This window comes from Drosophila albomicans, chromosome 3 (genome assembly GCF_009650485.2).
Source record: "Drosophila albomicans strain 15112-1751.03 chromosome 3, ASM965048v2, whole genome shotgun sequence".
Lineage (NCBI taxonomy): Eukaryota > Metazoa > Arthropoda > Insecta > Diptera > Drosophilidae > Drosophila > Drosophila albomicans.
In genome coordinates this window covers 14,110,899-14,138,888 of record NC_047629.2, presented here as the reverse complement: position 1 = coordinate 14,138,888, position 27,990 = coordinate 14,110,899, and the positions used below count along the sequence as shown (strand labels likewise).

At 35.4% G+C, this 27,990-nt stretch overlaps 2 protein-coding genes across 5 annotated transcripts in view; one reads left to right on the top strand and one right to left on the bottom strand.

Annotated features, from left to right (window-relative positions):
- The first annotated feature begins 2,105 nt into the window (after window positions 1–2,105).
- LOC117568343 (homeobox protein cut) lies at window positions 2,106–9,735 on the top strand. 3 transcript variants are annotated; one of them, XM_034248930.2, is made up of 4 exons: window positions 2,106–2,483; window positions 3,977–4,809; window positions 6,815–6,886; window positions 7,829–9,735. In XM_034248930.2, the coding sequence occupies exons 2-4, from the start codon at window positions 4,000–4,002 to the stop codon at window positions 8,759–8,761; spliced, it is 1,815 nt and encodes a 604-aa protein (XP_034104821.1). In that variant the 5' UTR covers window positions 2,106–2,483; window positions 3,977–3,999; the 3' UTR covers window positions 8,762–9,735. The 3 variants fall into 3 exon arrangements, with proteins under 3 accessions (XP_034104821.1, XP_034104820.1, XP_051860808.1); XM_034248929.2 differs by having other exon boundaries at window positions 2,107–2,483; window positions 3,863–4,809; XM_052004848.1 differs by having other exon boundaries at window positions 2,107–2,966; window positions 3,863–4,809.
- A 12,426-nt stretch (window positions 9,736–22,161) lies between these two features.
- The window catches only part of LOC117567102 (ficolin-1-like), a 66,626-nt gene continuing 60,797 nt past the window's right edge, over window positions 22,162–27,990 (bottom strand). The window contains exons 1-3 of one of the 2 annotated variants that reach the window (XM_052004852.1): window positions 24,238–24,424; window positions 23,048–24,168; window positions 22,162–22,978 (exon numbers count right to left, since the gene is read on the bottom strand). In XM_052004852.1, the coding sequence (XP_051860812.1) occupies window positions 22,855–22,978; window positions 23,048–24,168; window positions 24,238–24,318 (1,326 nt within the window). In that variant the 5' untranslated portion in view covers window positions 24,319–24,424 and the 3' untranslated portion in view covers window positions 22,162–22,854. Of the gene's footprint in view, window positions 22,979–23,047; window positions 24,169–24,237; window positions 24,425–27,990 lie in introns of those variants that run through there. The other variant, XM_052004851.1, reaches the window with a different exon arrangement.

The following is a 27,990-nucleotide window of genomic DNA, read 5'->3' as shown; positions in this document are numbered from 1 at the left end:
GAGAGGAGTGTTGAAAAGGCAACAGGCAAAAACTGAAAACTGTAACTGAAATGCTGCGCAAACAACTTTGAACGTCAATTTGTCAACTTAAAACGAAAATTGAATGCAAAGCTTTGCGACACAACGCGTCGTTACGTTAACGGTGGCAGCGACTGCGACGTCGACGCTAACGTTAGCGCCTGACGCAGTCACAGCCAATTTTGGATTCAATTTTTGCTGGTGCGCTTTGTGCTGCAGTCCCAGCATTTTTGGTTGCTTTCACTGGAATTGTTGCTACAGGCACACAATAAAGAAATGAAGCGCGGGGCGTGCGGATGGGGCTGAAAGTCAAGAGAGTCAGAGTTAATGCCGTTATCGTAGGTGCGGCAAACATGACATGACGTTGCCACAACTGCGCTTGATAATGAGCAGTTAAAGCAAGAAGCAGAAGAAAACGCCAAAAGCTTCCGTAATGCTCAAACTCGAGCTGACAGCGAGGGCGCCATAAAGTGATAGAGAGAGAGCTCACTTGGTGAGAGCATTTGCAAAGCAAAATGCAATACTAATACAAACAGTCAAAGTGTTAGTGTGTGAGTATGTAAGTTCGCCTTACACCACCAATTTTTTGGGCAAAATTTAAACTTGCACGTGTTGACGACTTGCATATGCATGGACATACATATGTATATGCGTGAATGTACAGTAGTTTGTGTGAGAGAGAGCGAGAGCGGGAGCAAGAGAGTTTCCCCTCAATGTCGATCATCGACAAAGTTGTCAACGTAAAATGCAAAAACAAAACTGCCTACGTGAGCGACAGATACGTCGTGTCGTCGTCGTCCATGCACTCCTCTCTCGCTCCCACAATACTTACACAGGCACAGCAATCGACTAACCTAACATAAAATCCGCCCCTTGATTAACAAAAACAACCAAATTTGCCGTGAAATGCAATTCCGTTTTGATTCTTTTTGCGTTTCTGCTGATTCGCAAAATTCGTTACCGCTGTTATGAAGCTTTTTGTGAATTTTGTTTTTGTTATTTTGCTTCGTGGCGACGTCGGCAGCGGCGGCGGCGGCAACAGCGACAACGATAACAACTTCTCAACGACGGCAACAATATTTACAGCTGTGGCTGCCGTTGCACAGTGGAACTAGGTAGCATTTTTGAAGCCAGACTTTCGATCCAAATTAACTTTTCTCTTCATTTAATATTCTTTTCAATTAATAATCACAAGTTATTGTTTTTGAGTTATTGATAGTTAATGAATGATTTATTAGCTTGGAATTTTTATTAAATTAATATATTCATTAATTAATTAATAGTCTATATGAGAATACACACAAATTTCTATTCGCTTATAATTCAGTTATAAATTATTACAAAACCCATACGACATAAACACATGAATTAAATAATATAATCATACATAGTACAACATATTGAATAAAATAATATTTCAAAATGGGATTCAAATTCTATTGAGTTAAGAAAATATGTAATATTAATATCATCAGATATATAAGATAACTTTGTCATTCACATTTAATGACAAAAAATTATATGTATGTATGTAAGATTGATCATATGTATGCGTATGTTAACGAGCACACGCCTCTGGCTTTGTCGATCCAGCGCGTCATGGCCGCCACTTTGCTACACGAATAGCAACTTATTTTTTCTTGGCACTTGGCAACGTTCTTCACATGCGCAGAAGTCGCACGCCCCGGCCCACTGTGCAACGTGTTGCCGTTGACGGTAGCGACAGCAACAGCAGCAACAACAACAGCAGCAGCAGGCAGCAACGATCGCCACACGAGCAAAATTGAACAAAACACAAAATAAAAAGAAAAACGAGAAAGTGAATTTGTGTTTAACGCGCCGAATTTTTGATGCCCTTACTAATTGCAAAATGAAGATTGCATTGCAATAAAATGAAAGAAAAAAGTGAGGCGGAGAGGAAAATGAAGAACTAAAATGGCAGCTTAGAAATAAACAGAAGAGAGTGCTGAAAAAGACGCATGATGCAAATGATATGAGAGAGAGTTTGAGTGTATGGTGTGCTCGTGTGTGTGTGCGATTGATTCTCGTTCTAAGCTTTTGCCAAAGCTTATGGCAAAGCTGTAATGCTTTTGGAGAGACGTAAACGGCAGCAGCAGCAAGGTTGCTTCATGTTTCGCAAGGCGGGGGGCGGGGGCGTGCCAAGTGACGAACTTACGGCCAACAAACAACAGCAGCAGCAACAGCAGCGGCAACAACAGCAACAGCAACAACAACAACGGCGGCAACAGCAACTGGCCCGTTTGGAGCAGCGCGCATGCCACACACAGTTTAAATATGTGAAATTAGTACAAATCGTGATTTCAACAGCGAACGACCGACGACGAACGACGAAGCGGCGAAAACAACAACAACGAACGTGTGTCGGGGGATCGTAACGTCAACGTTTCGAGTGGCAACAGCAGCAGCAGCAGCAATAACAACAACACCGTCACGTCACGTCGCACGTATGTATTGCGGCAACAACAACAACATGCAATAAAACAGCTGATAGCAGCAACAAATAGAAAACCCAAAACACTCAGCAGCAACAGCAGCAGCAGCAGCAACAACAAAAGCGTCGCATTATCAAGCAAGCAACCAACAGGTCTCCGGCAGCGCAGCAGCAGCACCAGCAACAACAACGACAACAACAGCTACGTTGTTGAGTTGTCGAGTGAGCGCAAAAAAAAAACAAAAACAAAAAAAGCCCCCGCGTGCCGCTGCAACCAGCAACCAGCGAACACAAACACATTACACACACACACAGCGAGACACACTAATACACGCATACATATTCGCGGTCGCCAGCCAGTGTGCACACACACCAATACAAACAAGTGAACAGCAAAGCACAGAGTCTCGCACACCTTTGCGTTGATTTTGGACGAAGCGACGTCGGTCGCACCGTGATACAGCAACTGTCAAAAACTGAACACTTATCACACGTGGTAAGCGATCAATTGGCAGGCCACAATCATTGCTTATCAATAAGCAAGAGAAACAATAATTTCACAAAATTTACTAAGCAATCCAAATTCTTTAAGTTTAAAAACAAAGTTGCACTTAAATTCTGACACTATTCAGCTTAAATGATAAGCAATCTAAATTTAATTGCATCCAAAGGCACAAATATTTATTTGCTTAAAATCACACATATTAATATGTACTAGAAATTTGATTTCATTAACAAAGTTTTTAAACAACTTGTTTTATGATTCGCGCTTTAATAGTTTCACAAATTTGTCATAAGAGTTTTATGATTGCATTTAAATGCTTAAGCATCACCAAACTGATTTTATTTAGTTTGAACTTTTAATTTGCATTCAAAGAATTCTATAAAACTTAATAATTTTTAATTTGCATTGCAAATGCAACCACACACAGTGTAATTGTAAAAGGAGCAATTACATTTGCTTGACTATCGACGCCTATCGATAAGTTTAGAACAGTTTCAAAGCAGTGAAACTGTTGAAATATTTTTGGCAAATGCAGTTTGCATTTCTTGTGCCATTTGCACCACTGTGCAACGCTCACTTGCGCGCTCTCTCTCGCACAAAGTGCAGCTGAGCTGCCGTTTGGCCGCCGCCGCCGCCACACTTGCCGCTGCTGCTGCCGTTACTGTTGCTGCTGCTGCTACGCTTCCTCTGCCACACAACCGCTAGCCGCGGCGCGCCGCCGCCGCCTCAGTCGAAAGTCAAAAGCAACGTGTTGTGGACGCGTTTTTTTTGTGAACGTCGCGTTGCGTTGCGTTTACCTTCTTTTGCTACCTACCTTCCTCTCTCTATCAAACACACACACACACACACACACACTCTCTTCCTCTCTCTCTCACACACAAACGCAGCTTGCGCGCGCGCGCACTTTACAACCCCCCACAAAAACAACCCCACCACACACATAAAAGAGAGAGAGAGAGAGACAGACAGAAGGAACTCAGCAACTTCCTTGCTTCCCCCAGCAACAACTTTCACCACACACACAATGTCCAGCAGCGGCGCCGCAGCGCAGTACAAACTTGACGCCAACTCCAATGCCATCGTTTTGATTACGGACGCTGCTGGCGCTGTCGCAGCGCTGCCACCGTCACCATCAGCACCTGGCGATCGCATTGAATGGTCGCGCGCCACAATATTGGGATTCATCGAGGACTATCGACGTCAGCGCGTCCTTTGGGACCCCAACACGAAAGGCTATCATATCAAGCAAACAAAATACGAGGCATTAAAGCTGCTGAGTGAGAAATATGGCACCGAAATACGTTCGATACGTTCGAAAATTAAATCGCTGCGCTCGTCATTTCATCGCGAGCATGGCAAGGTGCTCAATGGACGCAATCGTGGTGTGCATTATCAGCCCATGTGGTTTGCCTATGAAGCGATACGTTTCATCTTGGATGGTGACGTCGACGTCGACAGCAACGTCGCTGCCTTGGATGCTGCTGCTGTCGTTGAGCCGGTTGCTGTTGATTCGGAAGCGGCTGATAAACTAGCCCTAATGCATAGCCTAGATTTGGAACAGCTGACAGCTGCTGGCAAACAGCAACAGGTTGTTGAGCAGCAGCAGCAGCAGCAAAGCGAAGAGTTCGCTGCTCGCGTCGCTGCTGCCGTCGCAGCTGTGGCAGCCGCTGCGGCAGCGAATATCAGGGAACGGGATCATCATTTGCTGCTGGATACCAACAACGATGCAGCGACCTCCGAAGCTAACTCAAATGGATGTGCGGGCGTTGGCAGCGACGCGACTGCAGCAGCAGTAGCGGACGCAGCAGCAACTGCATCAGTCTCAGCAGCCGTGGTAAGCGCCTATTTTTGCCTATTACTTTTTCTGTTGTGCATATTTTTTCTTTTCATTTCTTATGGGTCACACTGCAAAGCTCGGTTGAGCATATGCGCGCAAGTGAAACAGCATGAGACATGTGCATGTGCAATACGGTTACATAGTTGTACTTGTGTGTACATACATACATACATACACATATATATATATATATATATATATATATATATATATATATATATATATATATATATATATATATATATATATATTGCACATGTTTGTATACATTTTGGATGCCCTTTAATACATAGTATTGTTATGCAGAGTATTTGCTTAACGTATAGACCCAACTGCAGTATTCTTGTGTTTTGCTTGTTGTTGTCGTTCCGGTAAAGCTTTTGCTTTGCATACTACTCTTTGTCCGTGTGTGTGTTTGCGTTTGTGCTTTTGTATGCGTGAGTGGTTTGACTTGTTTTGCGGCAGCAGCAGCAGCACACGCGCCGACGCTGCTAGCTTTGCTCTGTCTGTCTGTGTCTAGCGGTTCGTGGCGCACAGTGGGGCATGAGCTTGTATTTGTTACAGTATGTGTGATATGTATGTGTGTCGAATTAACTGCCTGCCTGCTTAGCGTTGTTAGTTAGTTGCTATCGTCTGTTATCGCTGTTATCGATATCGATATCGAGCTATTAACATTGCTTATGCATGCCGCTCAAATTATGAACAATTTGTAGTCACTGTGCTATGTCTGTGTCGCTCTGCTGCTATTGCGTCGCATGCGCTTGATAAGCGTTTGCTATATTGTTGTGCAAGTCTGTGTGTATTTGTGTGCGTGTTGTGTGTGTACGTGTGTGTCAACTGGCTTTGATTCGCGCTGCTGCTGCTGCTGTTGGCTGTTGTTGCTACCATATGTGTGTGTTGCATCAGCCGTAGAAATCGTCAGCTACACGTTTGCCGCCGACCTCCGCCACCCGCCCCGCCCGGCCCTGCCCTGCTGCTTCACACACACCCACCACTCCCGCAGCCCTCGTCTCCCCTTTGGCAATGGACCCGCCTAAGCAGCAACAGCTTCAATATACATATTTGTAGTAAGTTGCTGTTGTGCTGCGGTTTGTTTTTTTTCTCTCTTTCTCCATACCCGTTAGCCGAAAGCTTAAAAAGGTATTTCTGTTTTGTGGAACAAACAGGGAATACAAAAATGTGTTCGTTTATTTTAGATTTATTTTTTTATTATTTATTTTTATTATTTCACTTATGCGTTTTATTTTGGATTTTAATATAAAATAAAAGTGTAAAAAAACTATTAATATGGGGTAGTATGTTGATCTCGGGGACTAATTTGCTAATTTCCCCAATAACATATTCTAGTTGTTTGGCAATTTTTTTTTTTTTTTGTATTCTGTTTACATATTTAATTGATAATAAGTAAGGGGGTATATACAGAAGGTTTTACATTTTTGGGGAATATTTTCCAAATAAGAAATATTAATCTTTAATGCTTTAGTCGCACTAAATTGTTGTGGAATCATTCAACAAAAAAATACGTAGCGGGTATCTCAGAGTCGGACATTGTGTGAACTCTAGCTTTTCTTACTTTGCTTTATTTTTATTTTTGCTGCTTTTTTTTGCGTCTCTCTTTTTTTAGTTCGTTCGTTTGCTTCGCCTTGTCCGTCCACTTCGTTTGCTTGTCTCTGGCCACTCGTTGGTCCACTTCAATGTTGACTTCGTTGCGTTCCCCCTATCTCTTCACCCGCCACCACTCTCTCTATCGGCAAACCAAACAACTAATTTAATCGTCGCTCGTCGCCGTGTGTTTGTGTGTGTGTAAGTGAGTCTGTGGCTCACATTTATTTATTTATTTTTTATTACTATTCTAATTTGTTTTTCACTCTGCTTTGTTGTTATTATTATTTGTCTGACAAATTCTTCGCATTGCCATAATTGTTGTAGTTATTCTTTTTGCTTTGCTGATTCTTAACGTTTTTTTTTTTTTCTATCGCCTCTCTCTCTCTATCTTTTATAGACACGTTCCTCTTCCGATTTGGACGGCGAGAATTATTGCAATATTAGCGCCGAAGATGTGAAAACTGAAATTGTAAGTATAATATAAAAGTGCGAACTATAGTTGACCCCAACACGATTACTAATTGCCTTTTGATTGACTTCACCGATTCTTCACCTAATACCCTATACGCAAATTAGTTTTGAGAAGGGTATAAGCTTTATTTCATTACGCATTAGACTCGAAAAATATCGAATGATTAAAAGAAATATATATATTTTTTTAATAGAGACACAAGATGCACATCATTTTTAACTTTTTTAAAATACTGTTTCAAGATTTTTTTAAGATGTTTAGATAAGTGATATTTTAAATATCATAATTGAAAATGTTTTGCTTTAAAAACCTTAAATTTTCAAAGATTCTATTATTTAGAAAATATTTTTGCTTAAAGATATATAATATTCGCCAGTTTTTTTTTATGGATAAAGCGTAGGAAGTGAATACTAATTATTATTTTATGCTTATACTATTTAATAGCTTACATACTCTGTACTTTATATAGAAAGACTTCCTCAAAAACTTGTAAACAAGTCTTATTTTTGTAATTTATTTCTTTTAAATGATTTTTTGTTTAAATACAGTACGTTGTTTACGTTTTATTTTTGATAAAGATAAAGAAAAAGGAACTCTTTATATCCTTTAAAATCCAATTTGTTATTCAAGTGTATTCCTGAAAGATTAGGCACATTAATAGCTTGTATTATTTTAACTTTCATTGTCAGTAAAGATTTAATTCTTCAATTTATATAAAGAGGCTTCAAATGCCATTATAATTTCGACAATGTTTTGTTATTGGAAGTGGTTGCTATCCTTTCAAAAACAAGTATTTTATGTAATTGCATGAGAGTATTTATTTTTCTTAGACACTTTAGTAGCTACATACAGCTGTGAACTTTGAAATAGCAGTGCTAGTAGTAGTGTATATATAGAGTACTAACATAAATGTATATTTTCTTTTCGCCCTCCTCTCAGATTGAGCATGAAAGCGAGCTGGGACTGCTCGATCGTCAGACGAGCACACCGCTATCGCTGAGTTATTTCAAGCCCACGGATCTGACGTACAATCCTCGGAAGCGCAAGGCGCAGAATCCGATGGATGACAATGATGATGGTGGCAGTGATTGTGGAGTGGGAGATGCTGCTGCTGCTGCTGCAGCTGGGCCAGCCGGTGTGGGCGTTGGCATCGTTGGGGGCGTGGTTGGGGCGCTGACACTGACGCCAATCAAATCATCATCGATGCAGTCGCAGTCGCAGTCGCTGTCGTCGCAACAGCAGCAGCAGCTGCAGCTGAACCACAGTCAGATAGCATTTCATGCACTGCAACAACACTTTAGCCACAGCCACAATCTCAGCCACAGCAGCCACAATGGCAATGGGCATTCACAGCAGCACTTCCATCACCATCATCATCAGCAGCAACAGCAGCAGCAGCAACAACATTCCAATAACATGGCACAAAAACGTGATCGTGATCGTGATCTCTCTTCCTCGCCAACTGAGGCCAACAACAACAACAACAGCAACAACAACAACCACAGCAGCAGCAGCAATAGCAACAATAATAATAATCGTAATTCGTCCACATCCTTGGAGCTGACAACAGCGACAGCAGCAACAACCAGCAACAGCAGTAGCAGCAGCAGTGGCATATCCTCAAGCCTTAAGCTCAGCACCAACGCCAACAACAACAACAGCAGCAGCAATAACATCAGCAGCAATCATGTAGATGAGTATGGAGTGTTTGGGGAATATGTGGCCATCACCATACGTAAGCTAAAGACATCAAAGTCAAAGATTGTGGTCAAGCATCTGATCAATAATCTGCTCTACGAAGCAGAGCTGGGTAAATATGATCAGGGCATGCCAGCCTCCAAGGAGCCGCCGCAGCTCTACAAGATGCAATAGTCGATATTTATCGATATCTAGTACGCGGCTTGTAGTTAACAAAAAAACAAAAAAAAAGAAGAAAACAAAACAAAGCAAAACATTATTATGATAAAGAAAGAAAAACAAATGAGGGGTATCCAATCCAGAGAACGCACTAGTCAGCAAAATCAGAGAGCGAGCGAGTTAATTGTGGATAAGGGGGATAAGGGGGATTTAGCCAAGCGCATTTCATTCAGGGACAAAGACCATTTAAGTACTTTATACACTAAACATACAAATTAAGCATACGTAGTGAGAGAGGAGAACATATCAACAACAATTGTGAATGATATCAGTGAAAATCAGTCAGCAACCCACGAAGAACAGCAAAATGTCAACATACCATTAAATGAATTAAATATTACCATACATATATACATATATATATATACATTTGTACTATATATTATTATATACAAGAATTTTTTCAGTTCAGTTTTCAGTTTTTAGTTTTGTTTTTTTTTACGTTTATTTACAATTTAATTTTGGCAATAACACTTTTTGAACTCAGGTGCCTTTATTTTTCGTAGTCATTTAAGCGTTGTTATCTTATGCATTAATGAATCAATCAATACACATATGTATGTACACATACCCTTACATATTTACATATATTTTCAATATATACATAGTCGTAGTAGAATCCACGTTGAATCAGCAACGAAAAACAGTAGCCACAATATTAATGTACATAATTATTAAGTCATTTAATTCTCTTACGGATCGGATCATATGCGAAATGCTAAAACTTATACTATGCATATGCATCCAACTTAAAGCGCTTTGTACATATTATATGTAGAATGGAGGAAGCGAAACAAAACCACTTTGTAATAATTATTTCATAAGTATCTATTACCAATTTTGTTACTGAAACTAATTTGAATTGATCTAAAGTTAACTAATAAAAAGAACACTGTTGAATTATTTCATTTTGAAAATGATACGTATAACGACTGTTTTATTAATATATTATATATTATATTTGTACCTGCAGGAAATGTATGTAACAGACAGAGGCATCTCCGACCCCTTAAAATATATACTATATATTCTTGATCAACGTCAACAGCCGAGACAATGTAGCCATCTCCGTCTGTCTGTCTGTCCGTCTGTATGAACACCTAGATCTCAGAGACTTTAAGAGATGGAGCTATAATTTTTGTTGACAGCACTTGTTAATTTTCCAAGCAAATCTAGTTTGCTTCAAATTTTTGCCAAGCGTGCTTCCGCCCCGGGAATAACAAAATATACATATGTACATACAATAAAGTACAGTAAAGTAAAGTTACTTTTAGGAAATATTTTTGTATAGACAAAAGTATGTAGTATGTAGTATATCAATATACCAAATATAGCCTTTCATATGTTTTAGTATTTTTCGGTATTTTAATTCGGTATATTTTAGTAATAGTACCGTACTGTTTTGCTTTCATTAAAAATGGGTAGCGCGTATCTCAAGTCGAGCACTTTCGACTGTCTTAGTTGTTTTGGCTGACAATCTGGTATATTTGAGTACTCTATTATAACTTTTGAATGTAGTACTAAAGAAATATACCAAATAAAGCTTTTTGGTATGTTTTAGTATTTTTGTGGTATATTTTAGTATAAAACACCGCACTTTTTTGCCTTCATTAAAAATTGGTAGCGGGTATCTAATAGTCGAGGACACTCGACTGTAACTTTCTTACTATTATATTATATTATTATATTAAGAAACATTCTGAAATTTGAAACTACAAATTATTAATTATTATTATATATATTTGTATATATTATTATTATTTATTACTAATATGACACAAAGCAATGAAAACACTTGCTAATTTAAAATTCGTAGAGTATTCAATCGTCTGTGGACTTGTATTTTCCTTGGCGATTTCAATCAGCATTATGTGTGCTTGGTTCTTGATGATTTCTTCGAGTTGTTTACTTATCGAATCGAATCGAAACGAATCGTTTTGAAAGCTCAGCCTATTGCGCATTTCTAATGCGATTACTCGACACACTCATGTAGTGTTATGACTTCGCGGTTCTCGGCGTTCTGGGGCAGTCAACACAATGGAGTTCGTTGTTGGTCTTGCGAATGAAAACGAAACAATTGCTGCTTGTTTTTGATCATAAATCAAAAATGCTCTCAACTGTAACGAAGACAACTGAAATGAAAAACAATACACTAAAATAAAAAAAAAAAAAAAAAAAAAACAAAACAAAAAATTAAGAAAAACAATCGTAAATAATTTTTATGAATTTCTCTTAATGGATAAATAATAACTTGCATTAAGTATATCATTTCAATGTGAATTGTGACTGGGTATAATAAGCTCGAAGTTAAGTGAGCATTTCTCTATTTGTTATGTGCGCATTGATAACAGCTCAAAGTAAATGTCTGTTGATAAGCAATATTGAATGAACACACACACACACACATTTACACATATGTATTTGTTTATGTTTTTAGCTCAAGGCCGCAATAAATTCAATTAGACTGTTTTGAATCGGTTTATTTCTGCAAATTTCCATTTAAATCCGATTGTGTTTCACTTTCATTGCGGCTGCACAACGCGGCGTATGCGCAATTTAAGTATCATAAAGAGATGTGCAAACACACTTCTATATACTGAAGGTACATATAGAACGTTCTAACTTTATGATCATAGGCATGGCATCAATCGATAAAATTGTTTTCTAAATTTAACTTAAAGATCGCATAATTAGCTGGTAATTGTACTGTACATTTTGTATCTCGTACTCGCTGTTGCTTTCTTCAATTGCCTTTTGCCTTGCGTCGACTATCAGACACATTCACAATTATATATGGGAGTGTACTACATTCATTACATTCTACACACTAGACGCGATACAAGCATGATGATTGCTTTGTTTTGCGAGACTCGACAGTTCGCAGAATTTGTGGCGTTTTTCTAGGAAACAAAGCGACGCAACGTGCTCCGATCGTCTGCCAGACGTTAGTTAGGAGGTAGCGAGGGAGGGGTAAGCGATATATTGGGGGCATATTGCAAAATGACGTAATGTTTTCTTGAAAACATCGACCATCAACCAGGCCGGGCAGCTGTCGCGTTTTGGAGCTGCTTTGTTGCTTTTGCTGTTGCTGTTGGCGCTTTTGTTTTGCTCGTCGCATTTCGTTTCGTTTCGTTTCGTTAAGCGAAGCAGCAACAAATATAAAACTAATGATAAATTCTACACAAACACACATACACGTACACATAAACTTAGCGTCTGAGCGGCTTTAACTTGAGCTCAGGGGCCCCCATGTCAACAATCAACAGTTTGCCATAAATTATTTTCGCAAACAGTTCGCGGCACCCCAATGCGGCCCCAGGGAGCCCGACACTCCACAGCTCCACATCACTGCTGATAAGCAGGCTAGCAAGCATGTATATATATGTATATGTATATAATATATATTGTATGTGTGTTCATACAATGCAGAGATAGCTGAGTACATTATGTATAAATATATACATATGTATGGTCCCAGTTTCAAAGCGAGTGTCACACAATCACATATTGAGCAAGTCACAGCTAACACCTCCAATAACTTCCTGAAGAGCGAGCAGAGTGGTAGATTTGATACCCTGCATATGTATATATATATATGAATATATGATGGATATATGTGATAGATATAGAGATAGAGATAGATATAGATATAGATATAGATATAGATATAGATATAGATATAGATATAGATATAGATATAGATATAGATATAGATATAGATATAGATATAGTTATAGATATAGATATAAATATAAATATAGATATATAGAACATATCAATAAGACCTAAGTGCTTTGAGCAGCGTGAAAATGACATTATCTGAGTATTACCCTATACTTGATAAGTATTCGGCTGTAGAATATTCCGCAATTGTCAGCTGGTATTGGGCAAGGTTCGGAAAGTGTTGTAAATCAATTAGTTGAACGACTTTCCCAACACTAGCAATAATAATACAAAATGTGAGCCAAGAAATTGCGTCGTAGTCGAGCTCAACAAAGTTGTTTCAAGTGCGAAAGGCAACTTGTCAGTAAATGTATATGAAAAAGAAAGCAATAGAGAGAGAGAGAGAGAAAGAGAGCGAAAGAGAGAGATTGTTGATACGTAGAACTTGCATTTCCAATATGATTTATGGCAAAAGCAAATGCACAAATGCTGTTACCAGCTATTACGATACTCGTCTGCGATTGCTGCCTCGTAAATTATGTGGCAAGTTCCTCCCAGTTCCAATGCAAGCCGCATGTTGCAATGTTGGCCAGCGAACTTACAACTAATTTGTTGCCCTAATGGGACACAACTAGAGTTAAAGCCGGAGCCAAAGCAACTACGATTGCTGACCAACTTTACTGCAACTTAAATTGAAAGTTGCCTTCACTACTTGAGAGTGAGGTTGGGAGAGGGAAGTAACTTACAGACGTTAATCAACACTATATTCCCCTTAGTCAATGCCTTTACCATAATTTCTACACTTTGAATTTTATATCTTTGTTTAACATATAGTATAAACTCTATGATTTTATACCCACTACCCATAGGGTAGAAGGGTATTATAACTTTTTGCCGGCAGGAAATGTATACTACAGTCAGAAGGAGGAATCTCCGATCCCATTATTTAAAAAATTCTTTATATATATATTTTTTTATACATATTTAAAAAATACTTTTGTACCTTTGTGTTAGTTATTGGTATATTTTGCACTCTATAGTATATTTTAAATGTAGTACTATTTCAATATACTACATATAGTCTTTGGTGTATTATTTTTGTAGTATATTAATATGGCATTTTTTCAACATTAATGCCGCATTGTTTTGCTTTTACTCAAAATGGATACTCGACCGTAGCTTTATTTCTTGTTGATTTGCATATGTCTAAAGAAACATTTTATTCATTCAATTAATTTACAAATGATTAAAAATAAACAAAAACAAATAAACAATTATAACAAAGTTTCACTTGTTCACCTCTTTTTTTGGGCGTATCAGCATTTTGCCCTTCACTATTGACGCTCTATTGGCACTATTGATGTTGTAAAATGGTTTAGGTGCATTTAAATTACTGAAAAGAAATTATATTCAAATAATGTATTATGTATGTATATTACCATTTCAAATACGCAATAATATTTACAAAGTACAACAATCATCAACGAAATTCCAGCCGCCATACCACCAGCCTCCATCGAACACTTTTGCACAATTGCAATCGCAAAAGTCATTGTCTTTGTCGAATGTCGTGAATGATGAATTTGAATACATTTTGAATATTTCTTTCCAACTATCGTCGCAACCACTCACATCCAGTGCGTAATCATTATGTTCATCAGATAATTTGAAATTGCCGCAATTTAAGAAATGTTTATTGCCATTTATATCAACAATGTATATATAAATCTCGTGGGGCTGCGAATTCGTTAGATTATAGATATTCTCCAATCCAAGAAAGAAATCACTATTCTTTGCACCGAATCCTTCACGGTAGGTGGCCCAATCCCTATTGAAACTCTCATTTCCACCAACTCGCTGTTGTATTACTCTCCATCCAAGTCTATCCAAATCCCTATTGCACGCAGTTTCGGAGTAATCAATGCCACAAAAATTGGTTTGATTTAGAAAAGGAAAGCAACGTAATGGAATGCCATGATCAGTGGAATTTAATTTATCAATTTCTTCTTGACAAAACTGTTATAACATTTTTAACTTAGGTTGACTCTCCTCTAATTGCAATTCAGTTATTTTCTGACGTTCTGTGATATTTTGGATTGTCGCAATATATTTTGAAATATTTTTATCTTTTTCAATAAGACTGGAATTTAGTTTCTTTAATTGAACCTCCAAATTTGTTGAAATGGTCGATGTATCTGTTAATTGCTGTTTACATTTGTTAATAACATTTTGTTGTTCAGCAATCTCGGCACCTAATTCATTAATTTTATTTGGACACTTTTGACTGGAATTGATAGTATTCAGTTGATAATTACAAAGATTTAAGATGGCGGATTTAACTACTAAATCTCCATTCAAATTGAAAATAACATTTTTATCTGATTTAATCTCAGATTCTAATTTGTCAACTTTATTTTGACACAGTTGGAAATCGTTTTCCCCTTCTAGTATTTTGTTTTTACACTCGTCTAATTGAACTGTCTCCTTCATTTTACAATTTTTATACCCGCTACCCATAGGGTAGAAGGGTATTATAACTTTGTGCCGGCAGGAAATGTATGTAACAGGTAGAAGGAGGCATCTCCGACCCTATAAAGTATATATATTCTTGATCAGCGTCAACAGCCGAGACGATATAGCCATGTCCGTCTGTCTGTCTGTCCGTCTGTCCGTCTGTCCGTCCGTCCGTCCGTCCGTATGAACACCTAGATCTCAGAGACTATAAGAGATAGAGCTATAATTTTTTTTCGACAGCATTTGTTATGTTTGCACGCAGATCAAGTTTGTTTCAAATTTTTGCCACGCCCACTTCCGCCCCCGCAAATCAAAAAAATCGAATAACAAGTGTAATTTTAAAGCTAGAGCTACGAATTTTGGTATATATAATAATTACTGCAATAGTTATGATTCCTGAAAATTTGGTTGCGTTCAGATAAAAATTGTGAATGTTATTAAAGAAATACTTTTGTATGGGCAAAAACGCCTACTTACTAGGGGTCTGAGTTGCTTTGGCCGACAATCTGGCACATTGTGCCGTTTATGGTATATTTTGAATGGTGTACTACATCGATATACCAAACATACCATTTGGTATATTTTTTTTAGTATTTTTTAGTATTTTCGGTATATTTTGAAAATGATACCGCAATATTTTGCCTTTATTAAAAATGGGTAGCGGGTATCTCACAGTCGAGCACACTCGACTGTAACTTTCTTACTTGTTTTCTGTGACATTTGAATTTAATTCATTGATCTTCTTTTCCTTTAGTTTACTTTGTTCTAACTCATTTCTCATCTGTTGGAAAAATTCGCGCACTGGTTTCACAACTTTATTTTCAAGTTGTTGGTTAAATTGAGATGTCTGATAAGAAGAAAGAATATACTTTTAGCACACACTCTATTATACTGTATTACGTTATTGTGCTCACCTCTACTTCAGTAGCTGTGGCCACCAAGAATAATTTAAGTATCATCAGCAACCACACTGTGTTTCTTTTTATTCTCCCCATTTTGAATATCTCGACTGCCCTCAAACAAGATAAATTTGAAACTGAAAGTTTCATTTATGTCGTCGAAGAATTCAGCTCGTAATTCTGTGAGAACTTATACATGCAAAACGAATTTGAATTTTAGCAGACAGAAACGATTGAAGAATTATTTATAATAAGCAACACTATATATATTGTATATTACATATATATAGACTTGTCTAGTTCCTCGTGGTCTTTAACTCAGATGACTTTCCCATCCATTTTTTAGCTCGATTGGCCCGACTAGCAACAAACTTTTTATTGTCCTAAACAATTTATAAGCATATTCATTAATAACAACAAAATGTTTTATGCCTCTCTTTCAACATAGATCAGTGATTAGCACTCTCTCTTTTACTGATGAGTTCAGCCTCCGTCTATATAAATACTTAGATTCCAGTATGTTAGCCATATTCTTATTGCAGCGGAAGCTAAATCTATTTGTTTAAAGTTGGGATAAAAAACGAATTTATGTAGATCATTTATTAATAAATGCAATAGAAACAAATCTCTTTCAATGAGGAATTCACCAAATAAATCGGTACTTTAAATAGTCGATTGAATAATTATTAGGAGAGTAAATTCATAGTGCAGCAATTAAACATAAATAGTTTTACATAATATAATAAAATATCGGAATTTCGGCTCTTCAGTTGCTCACTTCTTCATCGCTTCTTTGGGGCGAATTAGCATCTTTGCTTCTTTCAGATAGTTTGCCGACCAACTTAGATTTGGCATATTTAAATTACTGCATTAAAAAAAAACAAAAATCAATAATTATGTGAATTCCATCGAAAATAACAATTTGCAATATTTACCAATTAAAACAATCCTTGTACCACCAGCCACTTTCGTATTCAATTGCGCAATTACCATTACCAATTTTGTCGTTGTCGCGATCGAATGTTGAGAATTTCATGTTTTCGCTTCTTCTCATCGCATCCCCAATAAAAGATTCATCGAATTTACCCAAACTTAGTTTATATCCACTGTCTTCATCAGATATTTTGAAGTCGTCATAACGAGCGTTGAAGGTACTTCTACCCAGAGTAACCAAATGTATGTAAAGTTCGTGACGCTGCAAACTCGTGATACGATGTATTTTCTCGAGTCCCAGGAAGAAATCACTCTTATAAGAACCAAAACCTTTGCGATACGTTACCCAATCCCTCTCAAAACTCTCATTTCCCCCAACTCGTTGTTGTATTACAATCCATCCCGGTCCAGCTAACTGACTATCGCATAAAACATCAACGAAACCTACGCCAGAAACATTAAGTTGGTGAACATCAGAATCTCCAAATGGGATGCAAGATGTGGGACTTAACTTATCAAGTTCAGATTGACATAACTGATTTTCTTTCACTTTATCTATTAGCTTAGTCTCACTTTCTTTTAATTCCAACTGAATTGTTTTCCGCTCTTCTCTGATATTCTCTGATGTCCGATTTAATGTATCAATTTCAGACTGACAGAACTTAATAACTTCATCTTGCTTTATTAACAAAGTTTTCTTCTCATTTACTTCCAATTCAATTGTTTTTTGATGTTCTGTTATATTTTGAATATTCCCACTTAATCTCTTTATATTTTTATCTTTTTCAATTAAACTTGAATTAAGATTTTGAAATTGAAGTTGGCAATTTTCTAAGTTGGTGGATTTAACAGCTAATTCTCCTTTTAATTTCACAATAATATTTTGTTGTGAATTAATCTCAGTTTCAAATTTATCAACTTTATTTTGACACGATTGCAAATCATTTTTTCCTTTAAGTATTTTATTTTTATACTCATCTAATAGATCTGCCTCCTTCATGAATTTTTCATGAATTCTTACAATTTCGTGATACTTTTCCATAAGATCAGAATTCAATTCATTTAACTTATTTTCCTTAATTTCTTTGTCTTCTAACTCATTTCTAACCTGTCTAAAATAATCAAGCAACGGTTTCACGGTTTTATAATTATGAATCTGGCACTGTTTTTCCATTTCTCGGTCGAATTCACACGTCTGATTAGAAGAAGATGTAAACATTTTTAGCACTCAATGTACTACACTGCTTTAAGTAATTGTTCTCACCTCTTCGAAGGCAGCAGTGGCCACCAAGAATATTTCAAGTAATGTTAAGAAAAGAACTGTTTTGATTTTTATTTTGCACATTTTGAATATTTCGACTGCTCGCGGAAAAGATGAATTTGAAACTAAAAGTTTAATTTAAATCGAAGAAGAATATTGTTGTGAGTGCTGTATGATTTTGGGATTATCACGTGATGAACGGATGTGGGTTCAGCTCAGAAGTTCGAAGCGGAAATGAAGGCGATAGCAAATGGTGTCAATGTCGAGACAATGTCAACTTTCTGACGCATGTCTAAGAGAGGATTTTTGTTAATGAAATTATAAGTGATGACAGTTTTTGAGAAATTTATTTAGCCGAGTTTTGATTATACTTGAAATTAGAAAACTATGTAGTGTAAAATTGCAAAGTAATATACATATAAATATATATGCACCACAGGGACATTATATTGAAGTCAGGATCAAGGAGCCAAGATATTAATGATGTCACATGGAAATAACGTATCATGATCATCTTTCTCTCTCTCATTTTCTGTCTGTCTCTCATCTATGTCACCGCTTTCAATCAGTGAGAGCGATTTTCTGGATTATCTCCGCAATGCTGACGCAGATGCGTTCCAATTGTTAAGGCGACACACTCATGCTTATTTTATATGTTTTAATTTATATAATATAAAACAACAAAAAAAATTACTTTTGTTTGGTTTAACCCCAACTTCATTCAATGCAGTAAAATGGCTGATCTGAAGTTAAATTTATATTTAATGTGTGCAAATTGAGTATTGAATTGAGAAATGCAATTCAGAAGAAAGAACAACCTGACTTTACAATCGTTATTATCAAACATTATTCTACAGGATGAAGTGTTTTTTAAGTCTGTTTTCACTTTCTGTGCTTTTGACAAATATGTATGTATGTATATACTGATCGTTTTACATGTTGCTAATTCATTAAATGTATGTCATGATGTCGGAACAATATGACTTTGACATTGGACGCTGTATTTTTGGGCATTAGGTTTTTACAGTGGAGTGTCATCATCAAAAGAAGCCCAAAGTCTGTTCAGCTGAAGATAATGTGACAAAATTATTCTATTTTCGAATTAAGCTGCATCTAAAAGTAATTAAATTTTTACTTATTTAAAGAGTGTTGCATACAAGATGTTTTAATGTACTTGATAATTTTGGAAATTTCAAGCAAATATATTAATTTTTTTAATTCAGCAAACAATTGAAAACAATTTTGAACATAATAATAAATACTATTAATATTGCCAATTAAGATTTAATAAAACAAACTTTCAAATTCAGGGGACTGGGTATCTTGAAGTTGAGCAATCTTGACAAGATTGTTTTCATTTGATTTATTTTGAACAATGTGTCCAGTAACTACATACATATGTACTTATGTATATATAATTGCTCCTACATATGTCTTTCACACATCATGCCTGCACGTGTTTCTCTCTTCACTCTCAGTTGCTTATCATCGCATTGCTGGCTTTAGCTTCTAAACTGCCGAGCAGCTTGACAACAATTGTCAGAATGACGTCTTTTTGGGAGAACGCTTCAGCAAAATCCCAATTCGCTGACCTACACCAATTATTTAAATGTTGAGTAAACAAAATTAAATTCTTCGACGGCTAAATGTGCGTTACGCACAGACGAAGACATTTCGAGCACACAAAATATATCCAACTATATATATTATATACATATATATTCTAAGCTACCTCCCTACCAATTTTCACTCAAATCTGTTCTGTCGTTCTTGAATTATAAGTGGTCCAACTTTATAGGCTTTCTTTTATATATGTAGAAAATAGATAGATATATATTCTGAATCGTCATCAACATTTCTGTCATTTTGACAGACTTGTTCATTTGTTATTCTGCATTATCACATAGATAGATTCACAGAACCTTTTCCATAAGAATTTGTCTCAAAATATGACTTCAACTGCAAAATTAACAAGTCGAGAATGCTCGACTGTGAGATACCCTCTACCCATTTTAACAAAAACCATATTCTACAAATATACCACAGAGATATTAAAATATACAAAGGGCTATATGTGGTATATTCATAAAGTACTACATTCAAAATCTGCGATAGAGTACAAAATATACCAGATTGTTAGCCAAAGTAACTGAGACACGTTTGCAGTAGGCGATCAGACGGACATGGCTATATCACCTCGTCTACCGACGCTGATCAAGAATATATATACTTTATGGGATCAGAGATGCTTCTTTCTGCCTGTAATATACATTCCCTGCAGGCACAAAATTATAATACCCTTTTAACTTATCAGTAAATAATTAAATAATAATTGAAAAGTTAATTTTTTTTTATATAATGTAGGGTTTTCTTAAGGCAATAATTTTAATACAAAGTTTATTAGTTAAAAGCTCTGCTGTTTAGCTCAGAGCTATTAAGAGATCTCAAGGCATTTTCAAAGCTTAGAGACTGCAGATAATGTTTATTTTATTCCAATAAATATATACATAAATGCTTTTATGTAATCTACAAATGCATTTTAATTAATAAATATAGTTTGCTCATCAGATGCAAGCGCTGTCGCAAAACATTTCTCACAACATGTGAGTACAATATATGTAGATCGCTATCGCACTCTTTCTCCTTTGCTTGATTTGCTTATTGTTTTTGCACATGCAGATGAACAGGCGTCCGTGGGATAGACACGATCAGCCAGCGCTTGTTTTGGCAATTGATTATCGCGTACTCGCTTACACTCGCCTCCAAGCGTCCAACTGTTTGAGCTTAGAAGCAACTGCTTCTCTTATACATCACCACAACTAGCATCGTCTTCCGTTTTAACGAAGTAGCAACTGCTTCCGCTTGACTAATAGCAACTTCTTATGTTACTCGTCGTATACATAATCCTTTTCTGATTAACTTTTGCTAACTTTCATATTAATTACTATTGATATTTATTGATAATATAAATTTGATTCTTAGTTTATGCTGAATGTTCCCTCTTTAATAATATACTACAATACAATATATTAGACTTATATTTTGAATTAGTTTCGAGATATAAACTGTAAGAGTATCGTTCTAATATAAATTATAAATTTAGAAGGAAAAAGTGCTTTGACTTCGATTTTCACTGATGTGAAATACAGTTCTGAAACTAATAGAACCAATTTTATTTTTGTGTTTGTTTATGTAAAATTTATTGTTTTATTACTTTACATTTTTCTTTTCTATAATCAAAGTTAAGTTGAGTTTTCTTATTGTATTAATCCGTATTGTTGAGAAATATTTCGATGCAATTTTTAATTTCGATGCTGTACATATTTGCTCAGCTGATAAGGAAAAGAGCGGCCTTCATGACGTCAGACTTGTGACGAGCAGTCAAAAATATTTGCTGGCTCTCTCCGCTGATCTCTCTCTCTCTGCAGCTTAGCAACTGCTGTTGAGTACCGCTTCTATCTATAATTCTGCTAATTTTAGCGATCGGGAGAGGCGGAAGATGCTGATATACATTGTGTTCCGTTGGGTAGATCAGCTAAGTGATCTCGAACATTTTCTATTTTAATAACAAATTGTCTTTAACAGACATGAACAGGTCTGCAATTAAGAAAGTATCAAAGTAATGCATTTAATACCAACTCACCACATTTAATAAGTTATTTCATAAATGATTTTATACTTTAAATAACAAATAGTATAATAATTAGAAAAATATTTTATTTATACACAAAACACCAAACAATATTTAGGAAACAATTAATTTAACTTCATTGAGATCGTGGCCAGAATCTTTCATTGAAGAAACGATGTAAAAATAATAAATAAATAACCAGCCAGAACTGGCGATAGTGATCGATGTTTAAGCACGTTGCAATCATATCTCATTCTTACACCCAAGCTCAATATGTAGCCACTGTATTCATTGGATATATGTAAGTCTTCGTTGCGAATTTTGTTAAGTCATATGTGAATACCATATGAATTTAAAGCTCGTGTTATCATGATTTCGTCAGTCGATAGATTTATTGGATGAAATCTATCGACACAAATCGTTATCCGGGGAACCGAATTCTTAGCTTTACATTACCCAATCCCTATTGAAACTATCTTTCCCCCAACTCGTTGTTGTGTCAACAACAAATATTTTATGTACCATTACTAACAAAACTGCATTTATTATTATTCTGCCTGTTGCGATTCTTTCGACTGAACTCAAGCAAGAATAATATGGAACTGAAAAATGCTCTTAAATCTACAAATAAATCGGCTCTAAACATTTAATCTGTGTTAATATAAAAGCAATCGAATGTTTCATTTATGATAAAAGATAGTCTCTTACAATATTGTCTAATGATCATCTCTGAGCGAGAGGCTTCATGATAATATAATTTAATGGAAATTTAATTGAATTGATTAAAAGCTGCTACATCAACGTGTTTATTAATTTAATCTGTTTATTGGATGTTTAGATAGAAAACGAATATGTGTAGATCATTTATTACATTACTTTAATATTCAAGGTTCGATTGAAGTGATATATACAGGACAATCATAAGTTTACTTACTTATAAGAATTTGCAGCTCTATTGAAAGCAACTATAGACTTACAATATGATGCATCAAATCATAGGATTTAATAAAAATCGATCTATTTCCATTCAAAAATAAATCGCTGCATTAAACAGTCGATCGTTTTATTATTCGAAAAGCAAATTCTTTAAGCACCAATTATATGTACATAATTACATAATTGAGTTAAATATTTGAATTTCAGCTCTTTAGTTGCTCACTTCTTCATCGCTTCTTTCGGGACGAATTAGCATCTTAACTTCTTTTAGTTTCATATCGCTCATTGTAGAGCCCAACCAATGTAGATTTGGCCCATATGGTGCATTTAAATTACTGCACAAGATAAAACAAAAATAAAAAATTTGGAGTATTAAATCGAAAATAACAATTTGCAATATTTACCAATAATAGCAATTCGTGTACCACCAGCCACTTTCGTATTGATCTGCGCAATTATCACTAGCAGAGTCGTTGTCGCGATCAAATGTTGTGAATTTTATGTTTTCGCTGAATCTCATTCCATCCAAAACAAAAGCTCCACTGAATGTACCCAAACTCAGTGCGTATCCATTGTCCTCATCAGATATTTTGAAGTCGTCATAACGAGCAAAGTAAACAGTCCTATATACATCAACCAAATGTATATACAGTTCGTGACGCCGCAAACTCGTGATACGATGTATCTTCTCGAGTCCAAGGAAGAAATCACTATCAAAGGAACCGAAACCTTTGCGATACGTTGCCCAATCCCTATTGAAACTTTCATTTCCCCCAACTCGTTGTTGTATTACAATCCATCCAGGACCTATTAACTGACTATCGCATAAAACATCGAATAAACCAACGCCAGAAACATTGAGTTGATGTACACCAGGATAGTCTCCAAAAGGAGAGCAACTTGATGGGATTTTAGTATTGGGTAAAGTCTTATTCAATGTATCAATTTCAGCTCGACATATCTGATTATCTTTGTCTGTCTTTATTAACATATTTTGACTCTCATCTAATTGCAACTTAAGTTGTTGCTGTTCCTCTGTAATCATTTTGATATTTGCATTAAGTCTCCTGATATTTTCATCCTTTTTATATAGACTAGATTTAAGTTGTTTTAATTGAACTTCAGAAGATTCTAAGGTGCTGGTTTTATCTGCTACTTCCTGTTTACATTTAGCATAAAGTTTGGAAATTGGTGTTAGTTTGTCAATAATATTTTTTTGTAAATTAAACACAGATTCTAATTTATCAACTTTATTTTGACACGATTGCAAATCGTTTTCCCCTTTAATTACTTTGTTTTTATACTCATTTAATAGAGCTGCCTCCTTCATGAATTTTTCATGGATTCTTACAATTTCATGATACTTTTCCATAAGATCAGAATTTAATTCATTTAACTTATTTTTCTTAATTTCACTTTGTTCTAACTCATTTCTAACCTGTCTAAAATAATCTAGCATAGGTTTCAAAGTTTCATAGGTCTGACTGCAGCATTTTTCTGCAATTTGTCCGTCAGATTCATGCGTCTGATAAGAAGAAGAGGAAAACATTCTTAGCACTCACTGTAGTACACTGCTTTATGCAATTGTTCTCACCTCTTCAAAGGCAGCTGTGGCCACCAAAAATATTTGAAGTATTATTAAGAAAAGAACTGTTTTGATTTCTATTTTGCACATTTTGAATATTTCAACTGCATGCAAACAAGATGAATTTGGAACTAAAAGTTTAATTTAAATCGAAGAATTCAGCTCCGAGTTGCTGTTTTGTTTTTGAGCTAACGCGTGATCAACGGATGTGGGTTCAGATCAAAATGAGAATGCGCTAGTAAATAGTGTCAATGTCGAGAGAATGTCGACTTTCTGTCGTCTTTCTAAGAGAGGCATCTTGATAATGAGACTAGAAGTGGCGACAGCTTGTGTGTGATTCATTTAGTCACAGATTTTGGTAGCTAAATAAAATACATATATTTAAAAATTGTATTTTGTATCGAAGGCAGCATTAATAGGCCAAGATATTTTAGGATGAAAAATGGACTTACCATACCTTCACCTTCACTCTCTCTCTTTCTCTCTCTCAATTCTATTGCTTATCGTCGCAATGGTGACGCAGGTTTTGGAATCAAATAAAATATATTTAAAAATTTCACGACTAATCATGAACCTATTCGTCGAAATTGCTCAAATTTTTAACACAGCGTTTTGCTTTTAGAAGAGAAGAAAGGTGAAGAATTCTGATGGTTTTACTATGCGATTCATAAATTGTTGACTCAGCTTCCACAACTTCTCTTGGTAGAAGGTTTTCAAATCATCTTTCCATGACATCAACAATTGAAAACAAACTAGTTAAAATAAGTTAAAAATTTAAATTTCAGTGCAAATTTCATATATTTTTACTTATAGTTCGATCTGCAAAGTGCATTTAATTAACGTTTAAATAATTAATAAAATAATGAAAAGCAAGCCAAAAAATGGTTCACACAGTGCATATGCAAGTCTGTGTGATTACATGTGGGTACAATATATGACGCTATCGCACTCACTCTTCTTTGCTCTATCATCAGCAACACACAGTTGTTGTTGTTGTTGAGATTTATTCTTTGTTTTTGTACATGCAGATGAACATGCGTCTATGGGATAGACACGAACAGGTAGCGCTTGTTTTGGCAATCGACTATCGCGTACTCGCTTACACTCGCCTCCAAGCGTCCAAATGTCTGAGCTTAGAAGCAACTGCTTCTCTTATACACCACCACAACTAGCATCGTCTTCCGCTTTATCGAAGTAGCAACTGCTTCCGCTTGACTAATAGCAACTTCTTCTGTTACTCGTATACATAATCCTTCTCTGTTTAACGATTGTTCTCTTTCATACTGTAAGAGTATCTTATTTAAATTATAAAATGTATATCACCCTAGTAAGATTCAATCAAATGTTATACTTCGGAAAACATAATTCAATTATGTTAACTACTATTACTACTGAGTAAATTGTTTCTTAGCTATTCATACGGTAGTCTAAATCACGATGAATCGGTAGAAGGAAAAAGAGCTTTGACTTCGATTTCAACTGATGTGAAATACAGTTCTAAATCTACGAATAGAACCAATTTTTATTTTTGCCTTATTTTGGTATTTGTTCATGTAATATTTATTAATTTTATTAATTACATTTTCTTTTGTTGTAATCTTAGTTGAGATGGGTTTTCTCATTGATCCGTATCTTTGAGAAATATTTCGAATTTTCGAAAGTAGTGCAATTTTTAATTTCGCTGCTGTACATATTTAGTCAGTTGATAAGGAAAATAGCGGCCTTCATGACGTCAGAATTGTGACGAGCAGTCAAAAATATTTGCTGGCTCTCTCCGCTGATCTCTCTCTGCAGCTTAGCAACCGCTATTGAGCACCGATTCTATATATAATTCTGCTAATTCTAGCGATCGGGAGAGGCGGAAGATGGTGATATACATTGTGTTCCGATGGGTAGATCAGCTAAGTGATCTCGAACATTTTCTATTTTAATAAAAAATTGTCTTTAACAAACGAGAACAGGTCTCCAACTTTACTGCAATTAAACATTTATCGAACGCGTTTAATACCAACTCATCACATTTAATAAGTTATTTTAATAATGATATTATACTTTAAATAATAAATAATTAGGAACATACATACACACAAAACACAAAACAAAATTTAGAAATCAATTTTGGTTCGACTATAGTTTTGGACGAATAAGCATCTTAGTTTTACTGAGATCGTGGCCGGAATCTTTCATTGAAGTTACTCTTAAAGACCATGTAAAAATAAATAAATAATTTATAATATATGTACATATGCTGAACTGCTATTATCTGAAGAAAAGTCATTGTCCCGATCGATGTTTAAGCAAAGCTCAATACGTAACCGTTGAATTCATCGGATATAATCGTATTCTTCGTAACAAATAAACTTTGTTGAGTTATCTGATAATACCATATGAATGTAAAGCTCGAGATAAATTTTATCCAATCCAAGAACCGAATTCTTAGCAATACATTGCCCAATCCCTATTTAAATTCTCATTTCCACCAACTCACTGACTATCGGATAAATCATCGAAGAAACCAAGACCGCAATTTTTGATCTTATGAACACCAGTATGTTTTCCGCAAGGAGAGCAACTTAATGAAATATTAATGGGAGTTGTCTCATTTAATGTCTTATCAATTCCTGAACATAACTTTGTAGTCATTTGAGACTTCTCTAATTACACCTAAACTTTCTAGTGTAGCATTCTTTTTCTTTGAAGTTTATCTGGAAATAATTTAATTGTTTTTAATAAGTGGTAAATTTAGTTTCTTTAATTGAACCTCATAATCGATCAAATTATTTAATTTATCTGCTAATGCTTTATTACAAATATGTTACAATCTTTTAAATTGTTAATATCTATTGTTTGTGACTTAACTTTTGATTCCAATTTATTAGCTTTAACTTGACACAGTTGCAGACCATTTTCCTTGTTGCGTATTTTTCTTATATCATTATCTGTTTAGATTTTGACTTCACGACTTTCTTATGAACTTTTAAAATATCAGTGGACTTTACTAAAATTTAATTCATTGATCTATTTTTACCTTATTTTACTATGTGTTAACTCATTTTGCATTTGTTAAAAATAGTCGAGCATTGGTTGCACAATTTTATAAGTACAAGAGCTGCTCTCCTGTCTAATAGGAATAAGATATGAAAATAATAATAATAATAATTGGTGATAGTTTATAGAATCTCTACTCGGGTCGTCAGAATAGATGGTCTAACTATTCAAGGTATACTATATATTATAATATAATATAACATTTAATAATATTATTTCTCTCTCTAATTTAGAGGTTGATAGCTGCGTTCTGATGGCTCCATATATTTGTTAGTGTAGATCATTTACTAAATAACTTCAATGGTTTCATTAAGAGGATATATTCAGGATGACTAGAAATCTATTCTATTTTAATAAAAAATTTACAAAAGCAATTACTTTAAAATGTTAAAGTACAGCTGTAGACAGTGAATTTATAGCTTAAAGCTTGAAATAAAATAAATTGCTACCTTAAACATTTGATCCTATAATTATTAAGATATCATATTCGGAGTCAAATGCCTTCCGTTATTTATTTGTTCATCGCTTCTTTGCGACGCATTTGCATCTTAGCTTTTTTAAGTTCATTGTTTTCATCAGATATTTCGAAGTTGTCATAACGGGCAAAGAAGATCTTGCCATCCATACCAACAAAATGCATATAAAGTTCGAAACGCTGCAACTTTTTTGATTCGTTGCCCAATTCCTATTGAAACTCTCATTTCCATCAACTCG